This window comes from Sciurus carolinensis, unplaced genomic scaffold (assembly GCF_902686445.1).
Source record: "Sciurus carolinensis unplaced genomic scaffold, mSciCar1.2, whole genome shotgun sequence".
NCBI classification, from domain to species: domain Eukaryota; kingdom Metazoa; phylum Chordata; class Mammalia; order Rodentia; family Sciuridae; genus Sciurus; species Sciurus carolinensis.
In genome coordinates, this window is record NW_025920210.1 from 205,450 (window position 1) to 221,918 (window position 16,469).

The 16,469-nt window shown below is 57.5% G+C and overlaps 1 protein-coding gene across 1 annotated transcript; it reads right to left on the minus strand.

Annotated features, from left to right (window-relative positions):
* Positions 1-8,606: 8,606 nt before the first annotated feature.
* Rnf187 (ring finger protein 187) lies at positions 8,607-15,862 on the minus strand. The gene is made up of 5 exons (XM_047537952.1): positions 15,593-15,862; positions 14,682-15,107; positions 13,320-13,412; positions 10,160-10,381; positions 8,607-9,615 (listed from the first exon to the last, which is right to left on the minus strand). The coding sequence occupies exons 1-5, from the start codon at positions 15,860-15,862 to the stop codon at positions 9,613-9,615; spliced, it is 1,014 nt and encodes a 337-aa protein (XP_047393908.1). The 3' UTR covers positions 8,607-9,612.
* Between the last annotated feature and the right edge of the window lie 607 nt (positions 15,863-16,469).

Below are 16,469 nucleotides of genomic sequence, written 5' to 3' on the forward strand. Positions count from 1 at the left end.
CACAACTGAGCCTCATCCCCCCAATATTTTTGATCCATGAATAGTCAGATCTGAGGATGGAGAATTCAAATATGGAAAGCCAGCTGTGTGTGTGAGAGAGAGAGAGTGAGAGAGAGAATACGAATGAATGAATGATGGTTGTCTCGGAGGCTGCTGACCTGGGATGGGTCTCCTTCCTAACTGAAGAGGTCTTTGCAGGCAAGTGTGAGTAGGGAAAGGTGCTTCGCTCCCAGCATAAGCTCGGGTTTGAACGGGCCTCTGCCACTGATGCTCCTCAGGTGTCAAGCCATGGTGCACAATAGTTTGCTCAGTTGGTATGTTGGAACGAGTTTGTTTTCCCTAACACTGCTTCATCCAGGAACCCTTTCAGCACACCAGGAAGTGAGCTCACCTATTTCAGCATGAACCCAGTATAGATGGGTAGCCCCTTTTTGTCCTTAGTCACAGAGTAAACCAATTCTGTGAGAATTGTTGTGAGAATCCAGCCCATGGCTTCATCTCCAGTCCCTCTTGCAGTGTAGGAGGTGCACCTTCCAACTTCTAATGGACCAGCCCTTGGGGTGTTACAATACCTTGAAGGAGGCTAATATAAAGCCACCCCTATGAAATCCTATTTAGTAACTCCATGGTGGTTTCACACAATTCTCTCACCATGTGATAACCCAATGGGATCAGTAACTTTATTCCATTTTTACTAAGACCTGGAAATTTGGTGGAGAGGGGCTTGGGTGAGATTGGCCATGGGCAGAGAACCTAAATCTGGAGGGACTGTCTTCCAGTCTTGTGCAAGACCAAGGAGTGAAGCTGTCACAGGGTAGCATCCCCTGAAACATATCTGGGAGCTCCCTGTTTCATCATGACAGATATGGGTTAGTCAAATGAAGTCCAATCTTAAATTATTTGAGTATGAAATCCCTTTGAGTAGATTTTTGTACAAGGCGAAAGGTAGGGGGTCCAGTTTTGGTTTTCCCAGCACCACTTATTGGAAGGCCGTCCTTTCTGCAATATGCTTTAGCAGCTTTGTCAAGAATCAGTCGGCTGTAGATGTGTGGGTTGGTATCTTTATTCTGTCCCCATTTGGTTTGTCTGTTTTTATTATAACACTATGCTGTTTTAGTTACTGTAGTTTAATCATATATTTTGAAGTCAGATAGGGTAATACTTCCTACTCTGTTCTTGTTCTGGATAGTTTTGGCTTTTAGAGGTTTTATTTTTTATATTTTTACAATTCTATACAAATTTTAAGATCACACATCTCACTCATATGGAATCTAAAAAAGTTAATCTCAGAGAGTTGTGAACAGCATAGTGATTAACAGGGGCCAGGAAGAGTAGTGGGGAGGGAGGGATAGGGAAAGGCTGATCAATGGGTACTAAGTTACAGTTCGGTAGGAGCAGCAAGGGAGCACAGTAGGGTGACTATTGGCAACCACAGTACTATATATTTCAAGAAAACTAGAAAGATTATCAGTGCTTTTAAATCACAAATTATGTGTTTGAGACAGATACTTACTCTGACCTCAACACAATGTATACATGGATCAAAACATTATAGGATACCCTAGAAATATGTAAACTTTTGCCCATTAAAAAATAATTTTTAAAACAAGTCCTAAATTGCCCTTGAGCATGTCTTTAGAAAATCTCTCCATCTTTCTGAGCCTTCACTTCCTTATCTATAAACTATGGGATTTTGCCAATATCACCTCAAAGACCCCTGGCATTTCATTTCATTTATTAATTAAGCATCTTCTAAATGCCAAGTGTTATTCTGGCACCAAGGATACAGCAGCAAACAAAACAGGCCAAAAAACAAAAAAACAAAAAAAAAGAGTCCTGTTCTTGTTCCGTAGGTGGGAACGGTAATAATTAAATCAAAGGTTCATAAAAGGGTTTACTGCCATAGACCCTCTGGGAGAGGAGAGGTTTTAGGCTGAGCTCCAGGAAGTCTTCGCAGATGGCACCTGGCCACCCCACTGCAGTTGATGGCAAAGTAAGCCAGAGCAGCAGACAGAAGAGACCTGAGGGGCAGGGACTCCACAGGCTTTCAGGTGATGGGAGTGCCACAGGTGCCCGTGGCTATGAAACACGTTGGCATCTTCCACCATCTTCACCAGTTACCGGCCTTGCCATTCTGGAACCCGTCACAGTCTTGCTGGGCCTTTCGCTGTCCCAGGCATGTTGACACACCTCACCTGTTCAGAAGCCTGCTCGTTTGCCCTCGGTTGTTAAGGTGTGTGAGCTAATTCCCAGGACCAGCTAACACGTATCTAGAGACTTCTCAGCCACTGGACCTGTGCTGAGCTGGTCAACGGGCATCCTAAAGGAGAGGAACATTCTGGAGGACTTCAGAGATTTTCTTGGCCAGAGATCAGAGGTCATCACAAAGAAGTTTGCCTGAACAGCAAATTCCATGTCCTGCTAGAAACACCATGACGCTTTTGTGCTCATGTATGCATGTGAACACACCACACACACACACACACACACCCTGAAACTGGCAGCACATGCCTACAGCACACTTACAACTAACATCCAGCACACGCCTACAGCACAACTACAGCTAACTCCCAACATACCTGCAGCACACCTACAGCTAACTCCCAGCTCACACCCACAGCACACCTACAGCAAACTCCCAGCTCACACCCACAGCACATCTACAGCTCCCAGCATACCTGCAGCACACCTGCAGCTAACTCCCAGCTCACACACACAGCACATCTACAGCTCCCAGCATACCTGCAGCACACCTGCAGCTAACTCCCAGCTCACACCCACAGCACATCTACAGCTCCCAGCATACCTGCAGCACACCTGCAGCTAACTCCCAACACACCTACAGCACACCTACAGCTAACTCCCAGCACACACCTACAGCACACCTGCAGCTAACTCCCAGCACACCTACAGCTAACTCCCAGTAGACGCCTACAGACTTCGCACTTGGCCTTCCCAGGGGAGGACATCTGCTCAGGAAAGGACTCCCTCCGCAGGCGAGTGCTGGAGGCCGTCCAGAACACCCGGGGACTCCCCCTTGCCGCCAGCACCACAGGGGAAGACTGGTAATCACCAACCACGCCTGTCAGTCCGGCCAACAGCGCTTCCATTCTGCACCTGAACGCCCAGGCAAGCGTCTCCAGATCGACCTCCACGGACTGTAGGCCCGTGACACAAAGGGCTAGGCTGGGAGAAAGGGCATATCGGTGACCTCACTCGTGCCTGGGTGGCTCTGAAAAGAGCCTCTGGTATCTCTCAGGGGCGCCCAGGACCCGCACGACTCAGCAGCCCTTGTGTGGCTCTCCGTGTTCTCTCAGCTGAGACGTCGGGCCGCACAGGACGGCAGGCGGCAGGACGGTCACGCGGCCTGCAGCTCGAGGCCGGGCGACAAAGACGTCCTTGTGGCCGCTGAGTGGTTAGGTGCCGGCACCCGGCCCAAGGGCCGCGCCGCCCGCCGCGACCCAACCCAGCGCTGCAGCAGAGCCCAGGGAGGCTGAGCGGCCAGGCGCAGCTTACACCGCCGCAGGCCCGCCGCCCAACTTTTGTACGGGGCTGTGGATGCTGCGCCCACCAATGGGCTGAAGGGGCTTGCAGCCCGGGAGCCCCATTGGCTGCTCCGTGACCTCTTTGTCCAATTGAACGAGGTCTGGAAAGTCGCCTCTTTTGCATACGGCCCGGAGGGCTTGAGCGCCGGCCCACAGCGAGGCCTACTCCGCGCTGGCCTGGGTGCGTGTCACTCTTGGGATAGCTCGCTTCCGGGCCTCGGGAATCTCCCTGTCGCCTCTGCTGGTTGGATGGCCGAGGAAGCCTCAGCCCGCTCCTTACGAGGCTAGGACAGGGAACTACCGCTACCCGCTGAGGATTGGAACAGGCAGAGCCTGGGCAAAGGTGCACAGAGGTGTTGCGTGCCAGGGTCTTACGGGGAAAAGTGAATGCTCCCCCACAAACGCGGAGATGCCAGCTCCTTAGGGGAAAGCAGAGGGGCCAATTCAAGGCAGAGGACAGGACTTCTAGGAAAGGCGAGCAGGCCCTTAGAAGAATGGTTTGTGACGTCTGCATTACTACAGTGTTGGCATTATGGCCTCTGTGGTCAGAATTCACTTCACCTTCGAGGAAACTCTGAAGAGGATTAATGCTGTGATGCGGAGTCTCCTCAGGCAGATATGAGGCGTTTGGGGAAAGCCTCTGCCTGCATTTGCGGTTTTCCAAGGGCCTGTTAGCTCAAAACAACCACTCTCCCAAGGTGGGGTAGGTGGGGAGGGGCATCCTGGACTCCTCCTGGTTCACACTCCCAAGTTTTGCGTTTTGTTTTGTGTTTTGTTGTTTTGTTGTTACTGGGGATTGAACCCAGGGGAACTTAACCATTGAGCAACATTCCCATCCCTTTTTATATTTTATTTAAAGACAGAGCCTCCATCAGTTGCTGAGGCTAACTTTGAACTGCAGTTCTCCTGCCTTAACCTCCCAAGCTGCTGGGGTTACAGGTGTGCACCTGTAAGTTTTACAAGGTCTGTCAAGCCTCAGTTTGGCCACATCCCTTTAGGACTGCAGGTGGGTGCTGTCAGCCCCAACCCTATGGGTGGGAGGAACCCAGAAGTGCTGGGTCCAAGGCAGGTTGGCCTCTCCCAGGGGATCCTAACTTGTCCAACAGATGCCATCCTCCTTACTGGCCCACCTGCCCTGCTACAGGCATGTGGCCAGCGTCCTGGGAGCCTGGGCGGTGCACCCTGCTCTGGGCCTCTCTGTGACTGCACTTGGCAGGACTGGGCCTAGATAAGAGGTCAGGCCCAGAGGTTCTGAGGGCCAGGGATTTGACAGGGTGCAAGGGGGGTGACCAGGCTGCTCCGGGGACTGCAGGAGAGCACCCTGCACCCTCAGTCTAGTGAGGCCAAGGGCTGAACTCCAGAGCCCAATACAGAGTATCAATCTTTTTTTTTTTTTTAAGATGTGTCCACCTATACAATACCTTTGTTTTATTTACTTTTTTTTAATGTGGTGCTGAGAATCGAACCCAGTGCCTCACACATGCTAGGCAAGCACTGTACCACTGAGCCACAACCCCAGCCCAAGAGTATCAATCTTATAATTAAGGAAAGAAAGAAATCTTGGAAAGTACTCAGAAGTTGCTTATGCACAGGGAAAAATACTGATCCTAGTCAACAAGACAAATTCAGTGGTTGATCCGCATGGAATTAAACTCTTAAAATAGGCTGTTCAGCAAACAGGAGTGTGAGGTGTGTGGCTGTCTCCAACATGTTACACCTCCCGGTGGTGCTTTTAAAATCCGTCTGCTCTTGTTTGCACCAGGAAGGGTCCTATAAAAAAATGACTTCAGAGTCCTCCTTTGTCCTTTGAGTTTAATTCTGACTGGCTGACTTAATGTCTTATGCTGTGTCAGTGGCAGCATTTTTAGTTGACATTTCTTCATTTATAAATGGTTATTCAACACTTATTTGCCAAATAGAAGAGTCTTAGTAGCACATCCTTCTTCATATGAACAAAAGCTTAATTAAAAACTCAAAGTCCAAAAGATTATCTTTCCAGAGGACAGGGGAAGACCAGGATCTGCAGTCTCCAAACTGAGTGAAGTCCCCGAGGAAATCAGGCACCTTCGCGCAGGACACAGGGGAGACAGGCACCTCTCTGCCACCCCAGTCATGGGGCCTCACTTGTGCAGTGATAGCAGCTGTCCTCCGTGCATCCTGTGGCCCTCCATCTCCTCCTGGGTGTTGGCTTTCCCTTGAGAGGATGATGGGCAGGGGCTAGGGCTGGCCATTGGGGCTGAGCTGCTGTGGGGACAGCTGGCTCTGCCCCCTGCACCTGACCTCTCCTGGAGGCCTGGCAGAGGCTCCAGAGCTGCACTGGAGTTTCACACACTGCCTCTGGCCTTCAAGACCACGGGGAGAAGGAAGTGGTCATGGGCACGGCCCCAGGAGAACTTTCCAAGGGAAGCTGAGAAGTTCATCTGGATGAGGGGCTTTACCAGAGACCCCCGTGGGTCTTGAAGGCTGAACTTGTTTCCTTGCGATGGCATATTCAAAGTAGAGTGGGCCTCCACCTGGGGGCATCACGTCTGTGCATTCCACTAAACACAGCTCACACATACACGTGTGTTCTTACCAGTGCTCCCCTCACAGGGCGCAGTGAGCGTCTACGTAGCATTCACACTGCATTAACAGTGCGTGTTACAGCCAGGACCCAAGGGGCTCACCAGGACGTGCGGGGAAGATGAGCAACAAGGACTTGAGCGTCTGTCCACGGGGTCCTGGAGCCCACCCCTGTGGTGCCAAGGAGCTGTGGTTCGCCCAGCCTTTCCCAGTGCGAACATGACTGTGATATTCCAAAGACATCTATGGCTCTTTTTGCCAATTCTGCTCCCAAGATCTGATAGGGTGCTTGTTACAGAAACCCAAACAGAAAGGTAGGATGGAGCCTGGTGTCCTCCCACAACAGAGCCCTGAGAATGGACAGCCCGCCTCCCCTGCCCCACCTCCCTCTGACACTGATGCTCCTCACTCCCCTGGCCTCCCCAGCCCACTCCCCTGTTCCCAACCCACAGCACCCAGTCCACTGGGCTCCACTGTTCCCTGTCTGAAGTGCTAAGCTATGGGTAGCTGTGATGTGCACGCTTCAAGTCTGGTCCTGATTGTATGCTGTCTGTGGTACCCAGCCCCTACCCATGTGGCACGTGGCCACCTCAACGCACTAACCCAGGCTGTGGCATCCAGGCTGCCCCACCCCATTACACCTCCCGCTTCCAGCAAAGGGCACCTGATGTCCACCCTGCCTAACTCAAACGAGTGCAGGGACATCCTTGTGGTCTGGCAGGGGATGTCTGTGTATGTAACACCAGGTGGGCTGGGACTGCTGGTCCTCAGGTCACTGTACCCTTCATCTAAGGGACACTGCTGGACACTGGGAGTGACATGCCCTCTGCACCCAGCAGCAAAGGCTGGAGGCTAGGCTGGGCTGGGCGGCCACTTCCTCATCTCCACCAACCCCCAGGGAGGAGCCATTGTGGGTGCACAATTTCTGTTGCTCAAAAACCTACAGGAAGGGCTGTGGTGTGGCTCAGTGATGGAGCACTTGCCTAGCATGTGTGAGGCACAGGGTTTGATTCTCAGCACCGCCTGTAAGTAAGTAAATAAAATAAAGGTCCGTCAACAACGAATAAAATTATTTTGTAAATAAAATGTACACGAGTTGAAGAACCCCTCTCCCTGGGAACCTGGGCTTTGGGGGCATTTGCTATGGACTGTCTGTGTCCCCACAAAACTTACACTAAAATCCTCTCCACCCTGAGATGGTGATGGGGGGTGGGGGGTTGGGAGTTAAGTCATGAGACTGGACCCTCATGATGGGAGCAGTGTCCCTATAAAGGGATCCAGGGAGCCCCTGCCCTCCACAATGTGAAGACACAGTGAGAAGGGCAACCATGAGCCAGAGCAGCCCTGGCCAGGTGGGAAGCTGTTCCAAGAGAGGAAGGAGGCCCATTCCCCAGCAGGGCATGGAGGACAAGCCTGCGAGGCAGGCAGGCTACAGCAGGGGCCAGCTCCTCCACAGTGCGTCCAGGGCCTGAGGCCCAGGGCTGGGAGGCGGGGACAGAGAGGCCGGCTTCGCGGGCCCAGGGCTCATGGAAACAGGACGTGAGCATGGAGTGCTTCTGCGAAACCTGCGCCTGGGACGAGGACAGATGCCCGTGTCCACCACACTGTGCAGAGCTGGCCTCAGGCTCAGGCTGATATGGGCGCAGCCTCAGGCCTGGCTGGCAGGTGGCAAGCTGGGGTGCGGGCTGGAGGCCTTCCCAGGATCCAGTCGGCCTTGCTGGAGACGGAGGCTTCAGGGGGGCCCCGGGACACCCAGTGCTGAGCGTGCACCCTAGGGGTCAGGGTTGTCCATTAGAGCTCTTTACCAAGGTCAGATGGTTCTCCTGGGCTATACTGAGGTCCTCAGGGTGAACCAGTCACTATCCGAGACACAAACAGGCAGCTTGTTCCAGTGGGCTCAGAATTCCTGCCACTTGTGAGGGAGAGGGAGGGGTTTCCACCCCACAGCTGACTTAAGAATCCCGACTTCCACATCCAGCCCACACACGCCATCTGACTTCAGAACCCCACAGGGGCGGGCTGCTTTCCCACTGCTCCTGCCCTCCCGGCTCTTCCTGACACCCATGGGCCTTGTGGCCCCCTCTCTGGGCTACAGGGAACCCCCACCCTCGATAAAGAGCCACCTGGCCATCTGACAGTTCCTCACCTCCACCATCCCCAGGTGATGTCTGGTCACTGGCCTGCCTGTAGCAAGAATCCTGTCAGCTGGGTCCAGCCAGAGCCCCTCACCTGTGTCTGCTCCCATCACCTTCCAGCCCTGGACCCTGCCTTGGCCATCAGTTCCCACTCACCCTCAAGTGCCTGGAGTGGAGCCCCATCTGTCTTCCCCGCAGGAGACCCTGCTGCAGTGAGCCACGCACCATCTCCAAGGTGCCAAGTGAAATCTTCTCTTTAACCAGCATGGACAAGTAACTTTTCTCCCACAGAGGAGACTGGCCAGGGGCAGGAGATGGGATCATGCGGACACACAGACCAGATGAGGGGCGCGAAGCAAACAGCTGGAGCAAATCCACTTTATTCGGCACCCAGAGCCTGGACCACACAGGCAGGCCAGGCTGTACCGCACCCAAGGCCAGGGACTTCATCCCCAACAGGCCCCGAGCACCGCAGCCTGCTACCCGACTCACGCACTGGGGCGGATCTCGTCGCTCCGCACCTGCACACCCTGACCTCGTTCCCACTCGCCTGGTCTGGGTTTTTGTCACAGGGACTAGTCTACACACAATGCCACGGGAAACCACACTACTGCTACGCCACAGGTTTTATGAATCCACCTACCGGAAGAGACAGGAAGCAAGAAGCCAGGATGAGCAAGGCGGGCTAGCAGAGAAGCCCCTGCACCAGGGAGAGGACCTTGCAGGGGTGAGGGGTCAGGAAGGTTCGGGCTCTGTCAGCACTAAGGGCCTCAGGCCAGAAGGGAAGGAAAGAGATGGGGAGGGGGCAGAGGACAGAGCTGCAGGACCCCAAGGGAGGAGGGAGGACCTAGGAAGGGTGGAGAGCACACCACTTACTTTCTCTTCCCAAGAGTTGCACCCTTGATGGTAACCCCAGTGTGACCTTCCTGGTGTGCCCAGGGCCCTGCCCAGGGGCATCCAGCCTCCGGAAGGCAAGGAGGTTCACAGACCAGCCCCCCCAAGCATGGGATGGTGCTGGCGCCCTTGATGCCAGAGGCCTGCACACCAGGCCCCAGACACAGCCAGCTGGAGAACAGGGGCCATGGGACACATTGGGGAGTTTTCCAGGACCAGCCTCTGCTAGGGACTGACGCGTCCCTGAATGCACTCCCGCCTCAGGGAACATGGAAATGACACTTGGGTGAGACTTGGAACCAGGTGCACACCAAAGGCATGGGCACCCACAATGCAGTCGGTGCCCGTGGAGGTGAGGGTCCGTCCAGGATTGAGGGTGATGCCAGGAGAGGGGGCCGGCGGGGCTGCTGCAGGTCAGCTGTGGAAGGTGGAGCCCTCTGCTCTCACTCTGGGGACCCAACGCCGGGCCAGCGCCATCACTGCAGGGAGAGGAGAAGGGAAGAGAGACAGAGTGAGATGCAGACAGAGACGGACGGCTACCGTCCTGGGCACAGCCCTCTCAGAACCTGTGACTGGCCACAGCTACACCAAGCCCAGCCCTGTCTCCCCAAGGCCACAGCCCATCACCAGGTCGCTGCAGCGGCTGGGCTCAGCCGCCTGAGTTCTGCTGGAGGTAAACCACGGCCTCACGGGGAGAGCTGCTGGCTCTGGCCTGGCGGGCCTCAGTGCAGAGGCCCAGAGGGGCTGCTGGGGGTCTTGAGTTAGTCCAGGCCTCAGGGCTGACACCAAGGGGTGTCCGGGCTGCTCCTGCATCAGAGCCCCAGGGCGGGGCCAGCCCTTGATGCTTCCACATCTGGGGTGCAAACACCCCACCCATGGGGGCCAGGGGAGCACTGGAGCAGCATCGAACTCCCTCGTCTTCCTTGCCCGCCTCCTCATCCTCGATGTCCAGCCCAGGAGGCCAGGCCTGGACGGCAGGCTGTGGCTCCGGGCCTCCTGCGGGCCCCGCCCCACAGCACACACCTGCAGCAGCATGCTGAGCCCCAGGTTCCGGTGCTTCTTCTCCAGCTCCGACACGGCCTGCAGCAGGGACCGGAACCGCTCAGCCGGGTCAGCCTGCTCGTCCTCCAGGGCTCCCTCGTCCTTCCCCGCCTCCTGCAGGAAGTGCTGCTCCTCCTCAGCAAAGAAGGCCCGCAGCTTCTTGTAGTCGGTCAGGGCCTTCTTCCTGCGGTCCATGACATGCCCCTGCAGGGTGGGCAGGTGGCAGAGGGGACCCATGTTCCAGGGCCCCCATGGGAACCTCGGCCCACCCCCCAGTGCCAGGAGAAACCTGTGCACTCTAAAAGGAATTGAGAACAGACACCTGAGGCAGGCTACCTGGGCATCACGGGCTAAAGGCACAGGTGTGAGACCGTCTGACCGCCACACCCTTCAGAGCAGAGGAAAATCCACAGGAAAGGCGCCCGCTGCCAGGGTCTGAGCTCGTCATTGTGGGAGGGTGAGGTGGGGGCCTCAGGAGCCCGCGAGGTCCCCGGGACCCTGGCCAGGCAGGCATCAGTGCTGCTCTCAGAACCCCAGTGGTTTCTGCGAGCAAGTGGTCACTGGAGGCAAGCCTGACCGAGCTTCCCCAGGGGTGTGCTGCCCACCACCAGGCCTCGCCAAGGCTGAAGAGATGGGGCTACTAGACCGAGGGCAGTCAGCCCCCAGAAAGGTGAGTTCAGTGAGCCTCTTCTCTTTGAGAAGTCCTTGGTGGGAGTGTCTTGTCAGACACTCTAACAGCAGCACACCCTCCCTTCAGCAAAGGACGACGGCTCGTCTGTGAGGACGACGTCAAGGCGGAGCGGGCTCGGACAGACCCGTCAAATCGCTCACCCCTGCCTGCTGACCACTCGGCTGCTTTCTCAACCTGCTCTTCTTCATCCACTTGGTACAGGACTGTCACGACTTTGCTTCCTGAGGTCTCCACGTCCTCACAAGGGCTCCGGGACACACAAGATGCACGCCAATGAGTAAGCATGCTCTTCTGAGATCCACCTTAAGTCAAATCCACTCCCGGGCCCAGCCTGGGGCCCCAGGAGAGAGCAGGGAGCCCTCTCTCTCAGTGTCCTGGGAGGAGCAGTTCCAAGATGCCCCCGAGGACCCTAGAACGTGCGGTCTCAAGGGTATTTGATGAAATGGCACTGTTTTTGCACATGACTCGTGTGCATCCTCAGATGTACTTCATAACACCTAGTACAGCCTCAATACTGTGAAGAGGTTATTCTGCATACCGCTCAGGAATCACGACCAGAAACCATTTGCATGCCGGATACAGGCGCACTTCTGCTCTGAGTTGGGCGGCATGCAGGGCTGCAGGTGCCCAGCACAGGGACAGCCGTGCTGTAAAGCACTGGACTGCATCTGAAGATGGGAGGACCCCAGAGGCAAGGGGCCCATGACCTGTGGGCATGTGACCCTCACTGACTCAGGACATGCACCACCTTCCCTGCTGCACTGCCTGGCACCAGGGGTGAAGGCCAGCGGCCACTCTTCAGTCACCACCTCACCTAGACACAGGAGCAAGGAAGCTACGCTGACCTCACTCAGCCACGTCTCCAACCTGCTCTGGACTCGCCACCCGGGCAGCTGTGGTTGCGAGGGGCAGATGCTTCTATGGCTGAGGACACAAAGGTCAGCAGGCCCCTGCTGGCCGGTCAGTGTGGTGAGCCACGAGCTCTTTCCTCTGAGTTCAGGATTCTCTCACGGCCCCTACCACCCTCTCCTCAGTCAGACAGAAGTCCCAGGCTGCCGACACTCGTGGGCCAAACCAATCCTTTGGGACGGCTGCAGGGTCACTGAGAACTCCCAAGAGCACTGCAGCTTGTCCTGATTAAAAGACGGAATCCAGAGTGACCCCAGAGTGGCGTGTGCTGCCGGAGATCCAGCAGGCACCATATGCCCAATGTCACCTCTCTGCACTGTCCAAGGGAGGCTGAGTCACGCTAGGAAGACACCCCATGGTGCCGGCCTGGAAGCAAAGTCGCTCTGGCCTCTTCTCTCACCCCTGCCTCCCGACAAGTCAAGGCATGGAAACAGAATTTCTCTTCCCAAGGCAGGTCCTAGAAACCAGAGCCCATCTTCCCCAGAGCAAGCCATACAGCCTGAGAATATCACCCTGCTCTTGCTGGTCACATCTCACGGGAGTCCCGCAGACCCGTCTCAGAGGGTCCTGCCCACCCTGGGAGGGAGGACAGCAGCCAGGCCTGCTGCTGCCCGTCCATCACAGCCAGCTACTCCCACTAGTCACACCCTTCCCGTCCAGTCCCATTTCTGCACTGCTGCCCCTGCTACATCACACCTGACCACAACGGGGAGTCCACCCTGGGCCTCTGAGTCTTCAAGCTCAGGGTTACCATGCCATGTGAAGCAAAGGCAGACCGACATGCCGCGCTGTCTGCTGGCCAGCGTGTCTCTCGATGCAGGAGTGCTGGCCATGGCTCTTTATGGTGGACAGAAAGGGGATCATCCCTGTGTCTCCACCTCTGGCTCCATGAAGGGAACAAGGGCAGAGCCAACCCAGGGCACCAAATGTCACCCATGGACAGGACAGGTGGCCTCTGCCTCAAGGGGCTGGTCATGTCCAAGAGCTTCAGAGCCTTTATAGCCTTCAGAAATTTTTTGTTTCTACATACTTAAAAAGTTGTGAAACCTGCAGAAAACGGTCATAGGTTTTAATACGTGTGAAGAAAAGTCACCTATGAGAGGTTAAGTTAACGTGCAGTTCTGCTGGAACCGAAAGAAACTACAGTGTAAGGTCACCTTGGGGACAACACTGTGTGGGCCCCGGAGGAAGGAGGCAAGTGCCACGGACCGAACGGTGTGTCTCCCAATTCCATGACTTCGGACTTCCAGCCTCTAGAACTGTGAGCAACGCATGTCTATTTCTCAGGCCCCCGAGTCTTTGGTACCTCACTTCAGTAGCCAGGACACGGCAAATCACTACACGTACAACATGGGGGAGAGTGAAACCCGGCTGGCCCTGGCTAGACTCCATTTGGAAAACACCCACGAGCATCCGAGAAAGCCACCTGGAATTCCTATGGTCCACTCAAAGGTTCGGCCAGCCAGGCAGAGCAGCTGCCTGGCCCGTTCGGGGCACCCAGGTCCACCAAGAACCCAAGCCCACCACCTGCCCCTGACTTGCCTTCCACACAGCAGCCGCCGACTCTGCCTGGCCATGCAGATCCCGGGCATCATTCAAGTCCTTCCTCATGATTTCCACGGACCCCTTGTTCTCCTAGGAGAGAGAAGCTGGTAACGTGGGGATGAGTGGAGTACTAGGAGCAGCAGCTCAGTGCTGGGACTTCACACCTGCCAGTGCCAACACGTCTCCCAGAGTTAACCCCCAAGCACACGGGCTCCAGCCAGACAGTGCTGAGGAAGGGGCTGCAGGCGCCAACGAGCAACAGCTGCCCGCACTGCACCCTCTCAACCCAACTGGCACCAGCCAAGGTAGCTCTGGGGGCCATCTTTGAACCCTGTGTTCTTGAATGGGGGCCCCTAGCCAAGTTGTGTCCATACCAACAGCCTGCCTGGCCTCTTCTATGTTCTGCTTGGCCCTTGCTGGGGTCACTCTGGCCAGGAAGGGGAAGCCAATAGCAAAACAGCCCAGCGTCACCACAGGACACCTACTCCTGGGGTTGAAGGGCAGCCATGGGCCTCACCTCCACCACTTCCACCGTGAATGGACAGTGACCCCAGACCCCAGGATCATGGTGCATGGTCCCCAGAGGGGCTGTCAGCAACACTCAGAATCCATGCCACGCTGGCCTGTCTCTTCTGTGCTGGGCAGGAACCAAGCAGTATTGTCTTGGTCCCCAGGGCCTTAGCTATCTATTCTCTCAGAAATAGCTCCAGGGCCTCAGGGCCCAGCTATGGACAGACTCTGGAGGTGAGTTTCTGCCCAATGGCAAGGGCCACAAGAGAACAAGTGGAGAAAGTTCCAGATCCAGGTTGATGGCAGGACCTCAGAGGTCTGCAGGATGGACAGTGGAAGAAAGGCCCAGTGCCCAGGACAGAAATTTAGGGCTCCATCAGCAAGGGGGTAGGGTCTGGTGCACTGATGTCACACAGCAGTGCAAGGAGGGGAGGGGTCCATCCACTGGTGCTCTGAGAGCAGGGCCGGCGGTGGGAGTAACGGGAGGACAAAGAGGATGGGGAAAGTTCCTGGCCTACAGGTGGAGAACAGCGCTGAGGCACTGCAGGGTGGGGAAGAGAGGGAAAATGAGCATCCTCTGGCGGGGGGGGGGGGGGGGGGGGGCACGGAGGGACAGGGAAGGGTGCAGTAGTGAAGCCAGCCAGGACTGGGGTAAGCACAGGGCTTCTCACGGACCCAGGAGGGCACGAAGCTCCACAGGGACCAGGGGGTAGAGAGGGTGCAGGGCACTGCAGGGACCCCTGGGGTGAGCAGAGCGCAGGGCGCCGGGAGGAGACGCTATAGTGGCCCGGGAAAAGGAGAAATTGGGGGAACCCAGGATGGGCAAGACACACGGTTCCCCCGCTGCACCTTGCCGCGCAGGGCCTTCCTCCAGCGCGGCTCCCACTCGGGTGGCTCGGGGCCGGCGGCCATGCGGCAGGCGGCGCACAGCGGGTCCCCGTCGGCGCGGCACAGCAGTTGCAGCGCGGCCTCGCTGGCCGGGCCGTCGCGCGCTGGCGCCGCGGCCGCTTCCTCCAGCGCCAGCAGGCGGCGGCTGAGCGGCGGGCGGCTGGGCTCCACTGCGCGCTGCCAGCAGTCGTCGGCGCACTCGGGGCACGGGAAGGGTCCGTCCTCCTCTGCCCAGAAGCGCACCACGCACGCCCGGCAGAAGCGGTGGCCGCAGTCGGCGCGCACGGGCTCCCGGGGCGCGCGCTGGCACAGGGCGCAGGCGGCCTCGGCGGGGCCGGCGGGGAGCGCCAGGGCTGCGGGCGGCGGGGCCGGCGAGGGCGCGGGCGGCTAGGGTGCGGGACGGCCGGGGAGCGGCCGGGTAGAGCAGGCGACAGCGGACGGCGGACGAGGACCCGGACCGGGACCGGAGGACGCTGACGACGCCAACGCCGGGGACGCGCGTGTGGGGCGGGTCCTGGCAGCCGCGCGCTCCTCCGTCCAGGTCCTGGCAGCGGTGCGCTTCAAGCCCAGGTCCTGGCAGCGGTGTGCTCCAAGTTCAGGTCCTGGCAGCCGCGCGCTCCTCCGTCCAGGTCCGGAGAGCGAAGAGCTTCAAATACAGGTCCTGACAGCGGAGAGCTCCAAGCCCAGGTCCTGGCAGCCGCGCGCTCCTCCGTCAAGGTCCTGACAGCCGTGCGCTCCAAGCCCAGGTCCTGACAGCGGTGTGCTCCAAGCCCAGGTCCTGGCAGCCGCGCGCTCCTCCGTCAGGGTCCTGACAGCGGTGTGCTCCAAGCCCAGGTCCTGGCAGCCGCGCGCTCCTCCGTCAGGGTCCTGACAGCCGTGCGCTCCAAGCCCAGGTCCTGGCAGCCGCGCGCTCCAAGCCCAGGTCCTCCGTCACGGTCCTGACCCCGGTGCGCTCTCCTCCAGCGGGGGCCCGGCAGCGGTGTATTCCATGTTAAGGATCCTGGCATCGGCGCGCTCCTGAACTTCACGAACAAGAGTCCCGATAACCGGAGGACCCCAAGCCAGGTCTTGGTAGAAGTGCGCCCTGAATCCCGGGTCCTGGCAGCGGTGCCCGCCACTGTCCAGCCCACAGGCTGGCCCATGTCCTCAAAATGTGAAATCTTAAGAGGACTGTCACTTTTCATAAATGAACAATGGGTAGAAGGGGAATGACACGTTATTGTTTGAAGTTCCATTTTTAAAAGCTGTTTTGTACGCTGCTAGAACCTGAGCCACGCCCTCGCTCCCGGGGCTCCACGCCCACGCGTGGGGGGCGCGGCCGGAGCGCGCGTGCTCCCGCCCCACTCCTCCAGCCACGCCCTGGGCGCTTTCTGCGCGTTCCCTCCTCGCCTGCACGAGCCGTGCGGGCTCTCGAAAGCCCCAGTCCTGCTCCGACCCACCCGAGCACAGCTGCCCCCGTGGATGTATCTTGAGAGGACATTTCCTGAAGGGCCCTCCTCCCGTGCACCGCCCTGCGTGCCCCTGCCCTGCGTGCGTCGCCCCGCGTGGACATGCCTCACTTGCCCCTTCCTGCCTAGACCTCCCCTGGGTGGGCCCTCCTCCCTTGCACCGGTTCTCCACAGGCCCATTTTTTGTGTATCGCCCCTTGTGGACGTGCCCTTCGAGGACTTTGCTTGGGCGGGCACTCCTTGTGTGGACACTCCTTGCCGAACAGCAAGTCCCGCGTGGACTTGCTCCCATCCTTCTTGG